We start from the raw sequence: 14,415 nt of genomic DNA on the forward strand, positions 1-14,415 counted from the left end.
GAAATGCGGTTTCATCGTCTGTCGTCATCTCTCTTTCCTCTGTGAATGAACACCCTTGCTGTCTCGTCTTTCTCCTCTCACTCTTCCTCGCTGTCTCTCCATCTCTTTGTCGTTTAGCTCGGTTTATGCTATGACTTCACCAAAGCACGAAACAAAAGAATCACTGTATGTGGAAACAAAAACAAGTGAGGATAAAAAAAAAAGAAATGTGACAACGAGATCCAGCTTTACAATTCTGTGGCCAATGGGCAAAAGCAAAAACATTTGAATAATACCAGGAGTAAGAAATGAGAGGAAACAAACACAGATGAAATAGTTTGTCGTTACACACAGCCTTGCATTTATTCTTTCTCTCTCGCTGCCTCTGTCAGGAAGTCTATCATCTAGATGCTTGTCACTTTTCCTGTCACATGACCTCCCGTCCAATGACACTAACAGCGGCTGTGCAAACACCAGCCCTCATATTACAGCCACCTATCTGCACAGAGAGCTTTATCTTGGCTGCAGGATGGTGTGTGTCAGATAGAAATAGAGACTGAAAGGAAGAAAAGACTAAATAAACACTGTTTGACTTTCACTGTCTTTTGATTTTCTTGTCTCCTATTGCACAAGATAGAATTAATAGTGGCTATGCATCCCTTAAATCGCTCGCTGAGAGCTTCCTTTTCTTCTTCTTCTTTTCCCCTCTGGTCCTAAAACAACGTAGCTACTATTTCAAAGAATGTGTAGACAGGAAAGGTGATTTATTTTTTTTGCAATTTGCTTCAGTCAGCTTGAATTCCCCAGCAGTTAGAATGGAGAATGACCCAGTTTGATTGTGAAAAGAAGTGATAGAAACCTGTGGCATGATCCACCTCTTGCCCACTGTGCTCCAAGTATTGAATCTTTAACCAAAATATGGCTAAATACAGGCTGCATGTAGTCTTGTAGTCACTGCTGGCTCTAGCCCTAGGCACCACCTATCAAATCGAGACGTGTGGCTAGAAACGTGTCACCAGCGCCAAACCATTGTTGTCCTACAGTATGGCACGGTATCTGCCCCGTGTGTTTTACTAGCGGTTTTTAGACGTGCATAAAAGTTTAACTATTCTAACTTTTCAGCGCAAGACGTGGAATTGGACCACTCATCAATGTCACACTTGGCCCAGGCAGCCAATCAAATCCAGCAAGAGGCGGGCTTTAATACTTCACCATTTCCCTCCTGTTTTGATGCCTGGTAGTTGTGGTAGGAACAGTGGGACAATGGCAAATGCGGACGAAAGGTTGATATTAGCAGTATTTAATTGCGATGAACTATATAACTCAAGCTCACCCCATTATTCAAGCAACGGCGAGAGCACGACGCCGGCTGGAATCCTTTTTCTCTCCATTAATAACATTTGATCGTCCGATTGCACACCCATCCTTACCTCAGGTGCACCTCGCTGTTTTGCCTGAGGCGCTTTGTCAAGGTGCTTTTTGAAGTGGCCGTGCCTGTAGCGACACGTCTCAGTGTGATTGAGATTTGTAAATGTGCCTTTATCGACAACACAGAGGGTGGTTTTGCCCCTCAATTGGCTTGTAATGAATAAAAGTAATGCATGTGGCAATTGCTGTAAATATGACTAAAATTAATATAATAATATGGACAGTGGAGAATAAGACTTTGCTACAGGAGTGGTTTCATACGTTTCTATGATTTATTTAAATGTTTTCACTGTGAAACTGGGTTGCCATTGGAGTCCTTGATGACTGCCAAGCTCCACCTGTCCCACCCTCTCTTTATGCTCGTCTCTTTTCAAATCTAGATCATCTAGATAAGTCAATCATGCGACACATTTATATCAACACATGCCTTCTTAAACAAGGGCAGCCCAATATTTGGCTTCCGGGCTTTCCTGCTGCCTTTGGGTTAAATGGAAAAGTTCTCTGGCATATAGTATATATATATATAATACATCACATTGAGAGTATATAAACAGTTTAGCTGTTTCCAAAAGTGCAGTATGAAATTACATACATTAAAGATAAATAAATCATTATTAATTACTTAAATAAGATCTTTTTTGGTCTTCTCTTTCTCTCTTTTCTCTGTAAAATGAATTGTTAACTGACCGACAGTCAATCTTTTTCTGTTTGTTGTATCACTTGAGAAAGGGGCTGGTAAAATAAAGGTTTTGTCTTCATCCAGCTTCCTTTCCGATCATGGATATGTAATGTGATATAGCAAATAATGTGTTACGAAGGACAGAGCGGACTCAAATGCACGGCACAAACGTAACAAGTTTATTTAACAAAACTCAAACAAAGGTTAGCGGGGAACTCAGGGGTAGAAACTAGGAGGGCGAGGGACTCAAGGGGAAAACCTAGGATGGCCAGGGAGCTCGGGGAAACGCGGGGAAACCGGGGCCGAAGACCCGAGGAGGAGACACTGGAGTGGGGAAGCAGAGGAGCCGAGGAGGGGCTGCCTGAATGGGGAGACAGAGGCAGGATGGAGCAAGGTGCCGTGGGAGGAGGACTGGATGGTGAGGCCAGCTGACTGGATATGGAAGGCTTGGAGGTGAACACTGCGGAGACAAACACAAAGAGGGGTAAGACAAGGAAACACACAATGACAGGTAGGAGCAGAAAAAGCTTTGTGGTTAATAGCGAGTGTCACCAATGGAGCTGAGACAACAATTCAGCGGAGATGGTCTGTGGGGCCGGGGTTGAAGTACTGTGCTTGATTGTGGATGGCTGGCAGGTGTGTGTGGCGGGAGAGCAGCGATGGTTGATTGGCAGCTGGTGTGCGTTGTCATCTGGCAGGCAGTAGGCAGGAGGGGAGGAGAGAGAGCAAAAAGAGACACAGGGAGAGGGACAGAGCAAACAGAAGAAAAAAAACTGACAGCCAGAGAAAAATAAACAGAGACTCACAGCCAGCCGACCCCAACCATCACATAATGTATGGTTTGAATAGGCTGAACAATGATATCAAACAGAGCCATAATATTATACAGTTTAAAAATAGATTCAAGAAAACAATACTTGACCAATACAGTAAGAAGGAGACCTGAATATAGGAATGTAAATGTAATGTAAGTGTATAGTTGCATGTTGTTGTAAGTGTAAGTGTTGTATGACCTACAATTTTGTATGCTGTATATGCATATCTATTTGATTTTTTCCTGTAATAATAGGACAAAATATATGTTTTTCTTTTGTTTAGTTTTTTTCTTTGACAACATGCTGTTTGTTCGACATCAAATCAAACCAAAACAATGTGAAGTGATGTGAAGATAATGAACCAACAAAGAACACATTGGTTTCGGGTACTATAGTTTCTCTGTGGTCCTGCCATCTTCTTTTTCTCAGGGAGGATTAAAATAATGACTCAGAGGAAGTATTCAAGCTCTAAAATAAGGTGGAGGGTGGGGGTGTGGCCTTGACCAACTGCCACTTTGCTCGTTTGAAAGCCATGATGTCTCTCTCTTTCATGGGTGGGCCAAATTCTCTGGGCGGGCAAAGCAGAGAAAAGGGAGGTAACCTTGCTCCTTATGACTTCATAAGGAGCAAGATTCCAGATCGGCCCATCTGACCTTTCATTTTCTCAAAGGCAGAGCAGGATACCCAGGGCTCAGTTTACACCTATCGCCATTTCTAGCCACTGGGGGACCATAGGCAGGCTGGGGGAAGTCATAACATTAATGTTAAAAAACCTCAAAAAGTGAAATTTTCATGCCATGGGACCTTTTAATATCGTATTGTGCCCTATGTTACCAAGCCTGTGGAAGTCTCCTTTGATATGTTTCACCCATAGTTTCAGTAGTAGCTGTTCTGCAGGTGAGTTAAAGGCTTACGTGGAGTGCCACAAGGCTCAATTATGGGTCCACTACTTTTTAATCTTTACGTGTTACTACTGGGGGGGGTCATCATCAGTATGAGCAAGAGAGCCCACCTGCAGTTGGATTACCGTTAATAAATGAACAAAACACATTTTCGTTATAAAAAAACAAGCATTAAAAATGTCCAGTACACAGTCGATCATTTTTGACTCAATCCATCATCAAGATTAATTTTGGCTACAGTTTCACATCTGTATCCAGGGGTTTTAAGCGTCTCCTCTGGATCAAGAAGTTGCCTGAACTTTATTGTGTTTTGATTTGCATACGAGCAAAGAGTAAACAAGGTGCGGCCCCAGCTGCACCAAATATGTTTGCATCCAAGTTAGCAATTGGACAGTCATTAACCATAATTTGCATTGAAGTATGTTTGGGCACTGGTTGTTGACATCCATGAGTGACTGACTCAGGGTTGGTCAATGGCTGCAGGCTGCAGTGTAGAGAAGAAACAGACAATGTGCTGAGTGGAAGTATGTGATAAGTCAGTTTTTATCAGCAGGATACAGCCAACACTTAGCAAAGGAAATGGATTTTTCATTATATTGTCAGTATTTAACAACTATCTTGTGTCCATATTAGAAATCATGAACCAAAAACTCATTATAATAGCAATTATTATCACTGACAATGCAGATTCACTGATATTGCCCCCCAAATGTTACATGATAGTCTGAGTGCTGAATTGTGCAGAGGGAAGAAATGCTTTTTCTTAAGGTGTGGATGAAAAAAATCCAATTCTATGGCAAAATTGCAAAGCTAAGAATAAAAAACGTTCAATAAACATTGGCTAATATTTCTTAAGAAATACACCAATGTGTATTGACACACCAACTGCTTTCCTGATACTTGTGTGTATATAGTTGTCTGTTCCACAAGAAAGACGAGAGAGCAAAGGTCACATCGACTGCCTCACTGTTTTTTTTTTTCTTAGTCTAAAGTCTTTATTCTGCAATACTACCTACCTAATATCTAATACTAACCCTTTATCAACATGTTGCCGCAATGAATAAATGCATTATGATCATGACTGTGTTCCTGTTATAGTGTTATAACTATCCTACTTTTTCTGTGCCAACAGGATCTAATAGTACATTTTAGAAGTGATTTCCCGGCTGTCAAATGAGCCAATAAAAAGGTTAATGACAAGTTGAATTGATGAGGATCAGAGTTAAACCAGAAAGTAGCTTTTAGTGGAGATTTCCATTCAGAAAACACTGTGAGAGCAGCTCCAAGAGGAAGTTACTAATTAATCTCAAATGGTTGTAAAACTTGTTATGATTTACATACATTCAGTGTCTCAACCTGTAAAATTAGTGGATGTAGCAGCAGTGATGTCACCCATTGGGTGGTGAGCTGCCGTTTTGAAGCCTCGAATTTGGCAGTCCCCGTCTTGGTTTTTTTGAAACCAGATGTGGCGATTTTAACAAGGGGGTGGAGCTGAGGAGGATGACGTAGCTAAACGCTAACGAGGGAAAGTTGCCAATTTTCAATCCCTTCTGAAGCGAGTCATCCAGCGGAGTTTTACCGGCGGGTAAACATGGACCTCCGGGTGCGGCATATTCATCTGCATATACAGCAGAACAGAAAATCTGCAAACTTTCCCTTAAGTTACCAGCTAACGCTAGCACTAGCTAGCTAACTAGCTAGCTTGGTTGGCTTGGAGATGTATTTGAGCTGTGTTGAGTTACTGCTAATGCAAAACATTTTCTGCTGCAGCTACGTCCTATTAAAAAGTTTCTAACAGTGACCAAGTGGGAGCAGCGATAAGAAATGCAACGTATGTGTCACCGAATTTGCTGAGCTGCATTACAAAAAGATGTGTGTCCAGGCAGGACTTTAAGAAACTAATCCATGCTTTTGTTTCCAGCAGGTTAGATTACTGTAATGTGATTTAAAGTATTTTCTCTAGTATCTACCCCAAAAAACTCTCAGATAAGCTCATTCAGATTGCTGCTGCTGCTAGAGTTCAAACAAAGACCATGAAAACTGAACATATCGCACCAGTTCTCAGGTCTCTTCACTGGCTTCTTGTGTGTCAGAGAATAGAGGTCAAAGTGCTGCTGCTTGTCTATAAATCTCTCAATGGCTCCTGACCAAAACACTTCTGCAACGGTCTTTTACCATATGGACCCTTCTCTGCCTCTCAGGCAGAGGGCTGGCAACTGTTACCAAACATAGCTGAATGGGTTCAGGTTAATGGAGAAGCAGCATTTAGTTACTGTGCACCACAGAGCTGGAACAAACTCCACGAGGATATAAGACTTGCACCAACTTGACTGTTAAATTCAATTTTATAAAAAAAAAGAATTCTTTCTGTTCTGCGCTGCCTTTGACTGAATCCCAAATAATTGTGAATAGAGGACTTATCTTGCCTTCCATATCCTGTATTCATGTCTTTGTTTTTTTGCCGTATGTAAAGCACTTTGAACTTTGAACTGAAATGTGCTGTACAAATAAGCTTGCCTATGATGAAGAGTAACACATAGCAAAACACCACACCTTCAAATCTAGTACATTTTATTAATATTGCCCAATATCACAAATCACAATTTTGCATCAAGTAGCTTTACAATAACATACAGACTCAGTCTCAGGAAAAACTCCCTAAAAAAACCTTCAACAGGAAAAAAGGGAAGAATCCTCAGGAAGGCCTAAAGAGTGAAGCCAATGTAGAAGTGCCTTAAACCTGCATTACATCTAATTTCCAGCAGGGGGCAACTCCACCGGTTGCAAGAAGAAGTCTGTTTCTATTGAAGTCTATGAGAAAATGACCCTGATGCTCCATTTTAAAAATTATTACCTCAGTAGACTTTTTCATAAATAGTTTATGGACTTGATCGCTAGTTTCAAGTCTTCTTCAAAACAGCATGATGTTCATTATGTAAATCATGGTCACAATTATTTTAAGATAGATGATAAAGCAGTGGATGCTTTAGGGGCGTGGCTACACACCGCCCTGTCAATCAGGACAGAGGCTTAGCAATACTAACAGTGGCGCCGTCTACATTAAAAAAACTTGGTTTTGAGTAAACTTTGACCTCTCACTGTGTGTTTTCACTTCATCAAAGTTAACTGAGATAGTTGTTCGCCTAAAAATAGCTTGTTCAGCGTTCTGCCTACCAAGCTAGCTAGCTACCAATAGCATTGGCTGGTAACTTAAGGAAATGTTTGCTGATTTTCTGTGTACTGCTGTACATGCAAATGAATGGCGGCAGCACCCAGATGTCCGTGTTTACCTTCCAGTAAATCTCCACTCGCTTCAGAGAGTTTAAATCTGCAAATTCCCTACTTTAGCAGCGCCATTGCAACCATAAACAAGATGGCGACACCCGCATTGCCAAACTCGAGGCTTCAAAGTCCACAGAAAGTCCACAAACCAATGGGTGAAAGAGTTAAAACTTGCTACCATGGTGTCAACAATCAATTTGACAATGTTATAGTGATTTGTGAAATCTCCAAATAGCACATTTATCAAGGTGCTTCCCTGTCTCATCACTGTGCAGCTCAGGCACGGCGCCAGGATTCCAGTTTTGGATGTGCCAGACCAATTGTGGGTGGGCCTTAAATTAAAAACGTTATCAAATCACTGTTTAACCTAATACAAATGACTGACTTATATACTGTTATATATATTATATGTGCTTACATAATAAAGATTGTAATAGCTTGATGCTATTTAAATATGTTGTTGCATTGTAAAAAGTTTCGGTGCAAAGGACGGACCTATCCGCGATCGCTCTCCTTGGTTATGACCAAGAGAAGAGCGCTTTGGAATCTCCATTACGCACAATACCTGGCTGTGCTATAGCGCATCTCTCCTAACCTAAGGCCTATGTTGACAGTCCAGGAATCAAAAGGACAGTCAGGAATCTAATATTTCCCCCAAACATATTTTAGTTCTGCTCGTATAACATGAGGCCGAATATTTCACAATTCCGTTCAATTGTTTTAAGTTTCCAACAATACAGATCAACAACACTGCCCGACAGTTTCAATCAATACTCGGCCACAGAACTTGTTCATTGACAACGTCATCTGTCATGTAAAACAAGACTCAAGTTATTCTGTCATGTAAAACAAGACTCAAGTTATTTCCTACCGAGACAAACTTTTACTTTAGTGTGATGATTCATGTTATAAACATGTTTAACAAATATAAATAAATCGCATTAACAAGCCCTAAAGCATTATTGGCCATAACAAGAGAAAACCATGAAGGAAAAACAACTTAACAGTAACAAGCTGTTATAGAAATAGAATTGCGACATAATACAATACAGGCAGAGTAGCCTTCACATACCTTACTGTTATCATCTGGCGGTCCTACACAATTAAACTCCCTAAAGCAGAAGAAGCGACCGGATACTTTAGCACTGGTTGAGTTGCGGGCTCATCCACGGAAGACAGATCCACAGGGCTATATCATCCACCCGCGAGTCAGAGACAGAGGCACTAGCACCGGCGCTGGTCGCGCTAGCCGCGCTAGCATCCTGGGGTGGCGGAGACAAAGATGTGCTAGGCGTTGTGGATCTCAGCTCTCCATCTCCTGGTTGCAGCGATGACTCTGACCGCTCGTGCACATTGAAGGTACTGACTGATGCAACACTGTCCTTTACTGGATATGATTTTCACACTCTCAGATCACTTGGAGCTAGCCTAGCATACCGACAAGCTACATCCGATCCCTCTGCTGAACTTGCGCAGAAACATAAAAATAGACATGACCAGCTTTTTTAAATTGTTTTTGAAAACTAAACATTTAGACTATTTTAGCACAAATTATGAGATTATTTGCAGATTTTTAATAATTCTTCACCAAATTATAATATATTACAGTTTTTTTCGATTGCTAAACGACAGTGGGCACAACTGGAGTCACATGTGCAAAACTCAAACTACAGTCTGCACTACCACCAGTCACCTGAGCTAAACAGTTCACATCACCTGCAAAACTCATTCAAAGCAACACAACTCTTAACACACGTCTCAAACAGTATGCACAGGCCTCACTGAGATAACACACACTGTCACTCAGAACACACTGAGGGTAAAAACACTAGCATCAAACACCAATACAGAAATTACAAACTTTCTCATCTTTACAGTTTGAACAATTTGAGTGACTTGACACTACTCAACAGTTTATTTAAGGAAAAAATCTAGATTGTATAGCATACCAATTTTTACATAAGGTAAACAAGAAGGAATGAAAATCAGCAGTTTTCTTCAATAAAGTATTTTGTCTCTAGTAATTTATGGAATTACTGGGGAAAAAAAACTAAAGGTACATAACAGTAACAAAGAATAGTGTGACTAATCCTGCCTCTCTCCAGCATCATGTGGCAAGTTTTCTTCATCACATTGGATGTCTGCATCATCTCTAAATACAAATGAATGTGGTGTTTCTTTCACCTCCATTACTTTCTGAAAAACAGTAAGAACACAGTTTGACTATTGTAAAGATTTAGTGTTTTTCACTTTTTTTTATAGCTGCGTACATAACCTCAGACATCTTACCTGGAAATATTGGTATCTTTGCTCTTTTACCTGTTTCTCTCAAACAGTACAGTGTAGAATTGTTTCATTCTTACAGTTTTTTTCGATTGCTAAACGACAGTGGGCACAACTGGAGTCACATGTGCAAAACTCAAACTACAGTCTGCACTACCTACAGTCACCTGAGCTAAACAGTTCACATCACCTGCAAAACTCATTCAAAGCAACACAACTCTTAACACACGTCTCAAACAGTATGCACAGGCCTCACTGAGATAACACACACTGTCACTCAGAACACACTGAGGGTAAAAACACTAGCATCAAACACCAATACAGAAATTACAAACTTTCTCATCTTTACAGTTTGAACAATTTGAGTGACTTGACACTACTCAACAGTTTATTTAAGGAAAAAATATAGATTGTATAGCATACCAATTTTTACATAAGGTAAACAAGAAGGAATGAAAATCATCAGTTTTCTTCAATAAAGTATTTTGTCTCTAGTAATTTATGGAATTACTGGGGAAAAAAACTAAAGGTACATAACAGTACCAACGAATAGTGTGACTAATCCTGCCTCTCTCCAGCATCATGTGGCAAGTTCATCACATTGGATGTATGCATTATCTCTAAATACAAATTACTGTAATGTGGTGTTTCTATTGCTTTCACCTCCATTACTTTCTGAAAAACAGTAAGAACACAGTTTTACTATTGTAAAGATATAGTGTTTTTCACTTTTTTTTATAGCTGCGTACATAACCTCAGACATCTTACCTGGACATATTGGTATCTTTGCTCTTTTACCCGTTTCTCTCAAACAGTACAGTGTAGAATTGTTTCATTCTTATTTGGTGTTTGTATACAAAAAAAGACTTTCTGAGCTTTCTCTGTATAAATACCATATATGTTCACTAACTAGTCTAAAACAAGACACCTGCTTAGGCTTTCAGCTAAAATTGCAATCAGCAGTGTTTGATAGGCACCAGACTGAAATCTATTCTGTTTTGAATGTGTGGTTTACAGTTTTGACAGCAGTGTGTTAGCATTTGAACAAAGTGCTGTAGATCTACAGTGTTGTGCACGTTGTGGTTAAAGTCATGGGATAAGTGTGTAGAGTTTTGAAAACTGTGTTCAAGCAATGAAAAATGAACTAGAGTTTGGTCCACATGAACTGCTGCTGTGCAGACTGTAGTTAGAGTTTTGCACATGTGACTCCAGTTGTGCCCACTGTCGTTTAGCAATCGAAAAAAACTGTAATTAATTATTGTTTTTTGAAGAAATGTTTTGGGTGGGCCTGTTGAAAAGTGGGTGGGCCTAGGCCCGTCAGGCCGACCCATAACGCCGTGCCTGGTGTAGCTACATTAAGCAGAATTGCTTTAGCAGGTTTCTTTTAAATGCCCGTGGAAAGGTCAACACGTGCAACTGTATCACAGCACAACACTCAAATCCTTGAGTGCTACTTTATTACTAGGCCAGACCACTTCATTTGATAGGAAAGTAAGCAGGATGTTTGGTTCCTCAGGACAGATTTCAGTGGTCATAATGAATCATTTGAATGATGCAAAGTGGCCTTTAGGAACAAGTACGTGTGCGTGTTTGTGTCATTCATTTGAGTGAAGCATTTTTTTTTTAGGGTGTGTGTGTGTGTGTGTTTATGGAGGAGATCCTAAAAAAATCTGGTCTCAGTGCTTATATAACAGGCACACTCCACATCCGCCTGCCTGTGTGTGTGTGTGTGTGTGTGTGTGTGTGTGTGTGTGTGTGTGTGTGTGTGTGTGTGTGTGTGTGTGTGTGTGTGTGTGTGTGTATGTGTGTGTTGGTGTCTTTGTCTTTTGGTGTGTACATTTTTCCTAAATGTGAATAACAATAGAAGTTGGAATGTCAAGTATACAAGAAAAATATGTTATTGAAATAACACTAAGAGCCCAAAGAGAAGACACTGTTGCCCATATAGAATTTGACAATAACCCATTTTCATTAATTGACATATGTGGTAATTGGCAACAGCAAGTGTGTGTGTGTGTTTTTTTTTTATGTAGGTCCAAAAGTTCAGAATGACAAGTGTATCAAACACTGAGAAAAGCAAACACACTTTTCTATTTAAATCCTGTGGCAGGCTCTGCCAGTAACAATGGAATGTTCTACATAGAAAGGCAATTTATGAAATGCAAATACATTGAAAAATGGTTTGGTGTGTGTGTGTTTGTGTGTTACATCACAAACTGATTTCAAAACATAATAAGAACTAATAAGTCTTTTGTAATTTTCCTCCAGTTGACTTTACAGTATCTCCTTTTGGCGCATGGAAATGTTATCATTGTTAGGAATGTAGCATAATATTATTCTTGGCATCTTTTTTTTCTCATGGTGCCAGCAATTCTTTCTCCACATTTTGTAAATGTAAAGATATTTGACTATTTACAACCTTAACCCATTACCACTAATATATTGGCCTGCAAAGACCTGAATCAGCTGAACACTGATTCATCAAACATCAAATCACCAGAGTACATGTGGTACAAAAGACACTCCCATGCACTTCATCTTTTCCCTAACCTCAGGTAAAATGTAAACAGGGCAAAGAAGTTCTCGACAAAAATAGGAGAAATTGGGCTAACGTAAAATGATGCCAAAATAATTTGTTTTGTCAACTGTTATATACAGTTTTCATGTGGATATAAGGATCATATGTTAGTGTCTTTACTATGATTAGCTCACTTGTCTCAAGCTTGATAACATCCTCTTTAACAGCCATAGTAAAGGTGTCTGTTAGTGAATATTAGATACACTTTGAATTACAGATTAAACAGTATGTTTGTCACCAGTTTGCTTTTATTCCCCTGTCAACAAAGTTCTTTTGTGATGATCATAGAGCGTCGCTGAACTGACAAGAAATCTGTCTTTTTCATCTCTTCCTTCTTTTCAAGAGGCTTTGCTGGGTCATGGGTCAGCTCAGGTCATATGTAATCTACAAGAAACAGCAACAGTTTTTTTTTTTATGTTTTTCAGTCTGTTTATGTTTGCATGAATGACTTGGTCACTGCATCTGCATCTGTATTTCTGTTACTTTTTGCTGATGATACTCGCTTATTTATTTCCATTAACATTTTCCACGCTTATTCCTTAGGCAAATCCTTAATAAATTCAAATTTCTAAATGGTTTAAACTGAACATACTTCCTTTAATTGTCAATACACTTCCATCTTTTCTGACCTCAGGTAAAACTGCCTAAACACGACTAACAAGTCCTCGACAAAAATAGGAGAAAAGGGGCTGACGTAAAATGATACCATAATATTTTTTTTCAACTGTTATAAAACGGTTTTCATGTGGATATAAGGAATATATGTGTGTCTTTACTTTGATTAGCTGATGTCTCAAGCTTAATAACGTCTTCTTTAACAGCCATAGTAAAGATGTCTGTTAGTGAATATTGGATATACTTTGAATTACAGATTACATTCATTTATGATTTAGACTCATCTTGACATACAGAATAAAAACCAAAAAACGATTCACTTCCTATTTCTTTTTTCAGTTTTGCAGGAGGAAGATGCTTTCCCGCCCCAGTCCCATGACAAAGTATAGATATCTACTGTATTACAGCAAAAAGCACAGAATATCTAGCTGGCTTCCCACTTCCTAACATGGCGAGGTCAAAGGTACTGCTACCTCTTGCTCTGCTAGTCTGGTGTGAAATTAGCTCAAGTGTGTGCTATTTGTGCCCCTTCGCTCCCTGAGTTTTAAAATTTTTAATTAAAGTGCTGTCTGACAGCAAGATTAAGCAATGAAAATATTCTAAATATAGCGTACACTTAAACAGGTGATGATTTCTTTAGGTGGGCCTTTTTTTTTAGGTGGCTAGAAATATGTTATACAGCAGGACATGCTTTAATTCAGTGTCCGTACTCCTGCCTGCTTCTCCAAACTTCTCATACGACCCCACTTCAAAATATCTGAACTATCCCTTTAGGCAGACAGTCAGCGCAAGCAAATAAAACCTGACAACATATGATCGTGTTTTTCAGTACTGAAGAAAGATAAACCAGGGAAAGGGACACAATCTGACAGACACAGACAGAAAGTCAAGCATGCATGCAGTCACATGATACCAGGTCTGCGTTTAACCAAGATCTGCATTTAACCAAGATTTATGATTATATGCAAAGGAGCAATAGTAGTCATGATTGTACATTCAATATACAATAATTTCCAAAACTGGGAAGCTCTCACAAAAACATATTTTTTCCTTCTTGAGATAACAATGTCCCGTGTAATTCTTGATCTGGTTAATCTATCCCTTATATTTGTTTCTGTATTATGAATTTCGTAAATGTGCTAATCCATTTTAACCTTAATTATTTTATTACACGATTAAATCAAAAGTGCCGTGTTCTACACCGTACTCTATAATTGTGTTATAATTTGTTTACAGAATGTGAAAGGTCAACGGGTTCGTCATCACGTGGGGAAAATTAACTATCCTCTGCGCCCCAATGCCGTCCAATGACAGAGCTTCTTGCAGGAAGTTGCAGGAACACTTCATTTCAGGAAAAGAAGGTTTATCAAACCACTAACTTGTTCTGTTTCTTTACTTTTTTGACATATTGTCACAAAGCAGTCAAACAGACACCATCCTTATCTTTACCTCGCTGCTTTGGCCTGTGAGCTACGTTGTGCCAGTTTCTTGGATAACTTTAGCAACACATAGATACTGCCCATTTGCTCTGAATAGATAATGCTCCATTATGGGTGTATTGGGTGCATGTGGGTGTCCTGGTTTAGAATGCATGGGGGTACACAAGGGCATGAGCTGGTAGCAGTAATAAACATCAACAGCAAAAATAAAATTAGAAACAACAGTTTTTTGTTGCTGTTATTTTGGTTTTTCAGTCTGTTTATGTTTATATGAACGACTCGGTCACTGCATCTGCATCTATATTTCTGTTAGTTTTTGCTGATGATACTCGCTTACCACCAGTTTGCTTTTATTCCCCTGTCCACAAAGTTTTTTTTTGATGATGATAGAGCATCGCTCAACTGACAAAAAATC

At 39.4% G+C, this 14,415-nt stretch overlaps 1 protein-coding gene across 1 annotated transcript; it reads right to left on the minus strand.

The window, feature by feature from the left end:
- Positions 1-2,244: 2,244 nt before the first annotated feature.
- On the minus strand, positions 2,245-3,433 carry LOC120557908 (pectinesterase inhibitor 10-like). The gene is made up of 2 exons (XM_039798606.1): positions 2,639-3,433; positions 2,245-2,546 (listed from the first exon to the last, which is right to left on the minus strand). The coding sequence occupies exons 1-2, from the start codon at positions 2,775-2,777 to the stop codon at positions 2,266-2,268; spliced, it is 420 nt and encodes a 139-aa protein (XP_039654540.1). The 5' UTR covers positions 2,778-3,433; the 3' UTR covers positions 2,245-2,265.
- Positions 3,434-14,415: the final 10,982 nt, after the last annotated feature.

Source organism: Perca fluviatilis, chromosome 4 (genome assembly GCF_010015445.1).
Source record: "Perca fluviatilis chromosome 4, GENO_Pfluv_1.0, whole genome shotgun sequence".
NCBI lineage: Eukaryota > Metazoa > Chordata > Actinopteri > Perciformes > Percidae > Perca > Perca fluviatilis.

Coding starts and splice junctions, on each gene's coding strand:
- LOC120557908 (XM_039798606.1), bottom strand. CDS start 2,777: ATGACAACGCACACCAGCTGCCAATCAACCATCGCTGCTCTCCCGCCA. Junction 2,547..2,638: donor TTGTTGTCTCAGCTCCATTG/GTGACACTCGCT, acceptor TTGTCTCCGCAG/TGTTCACCTCCAAGCCTTCC.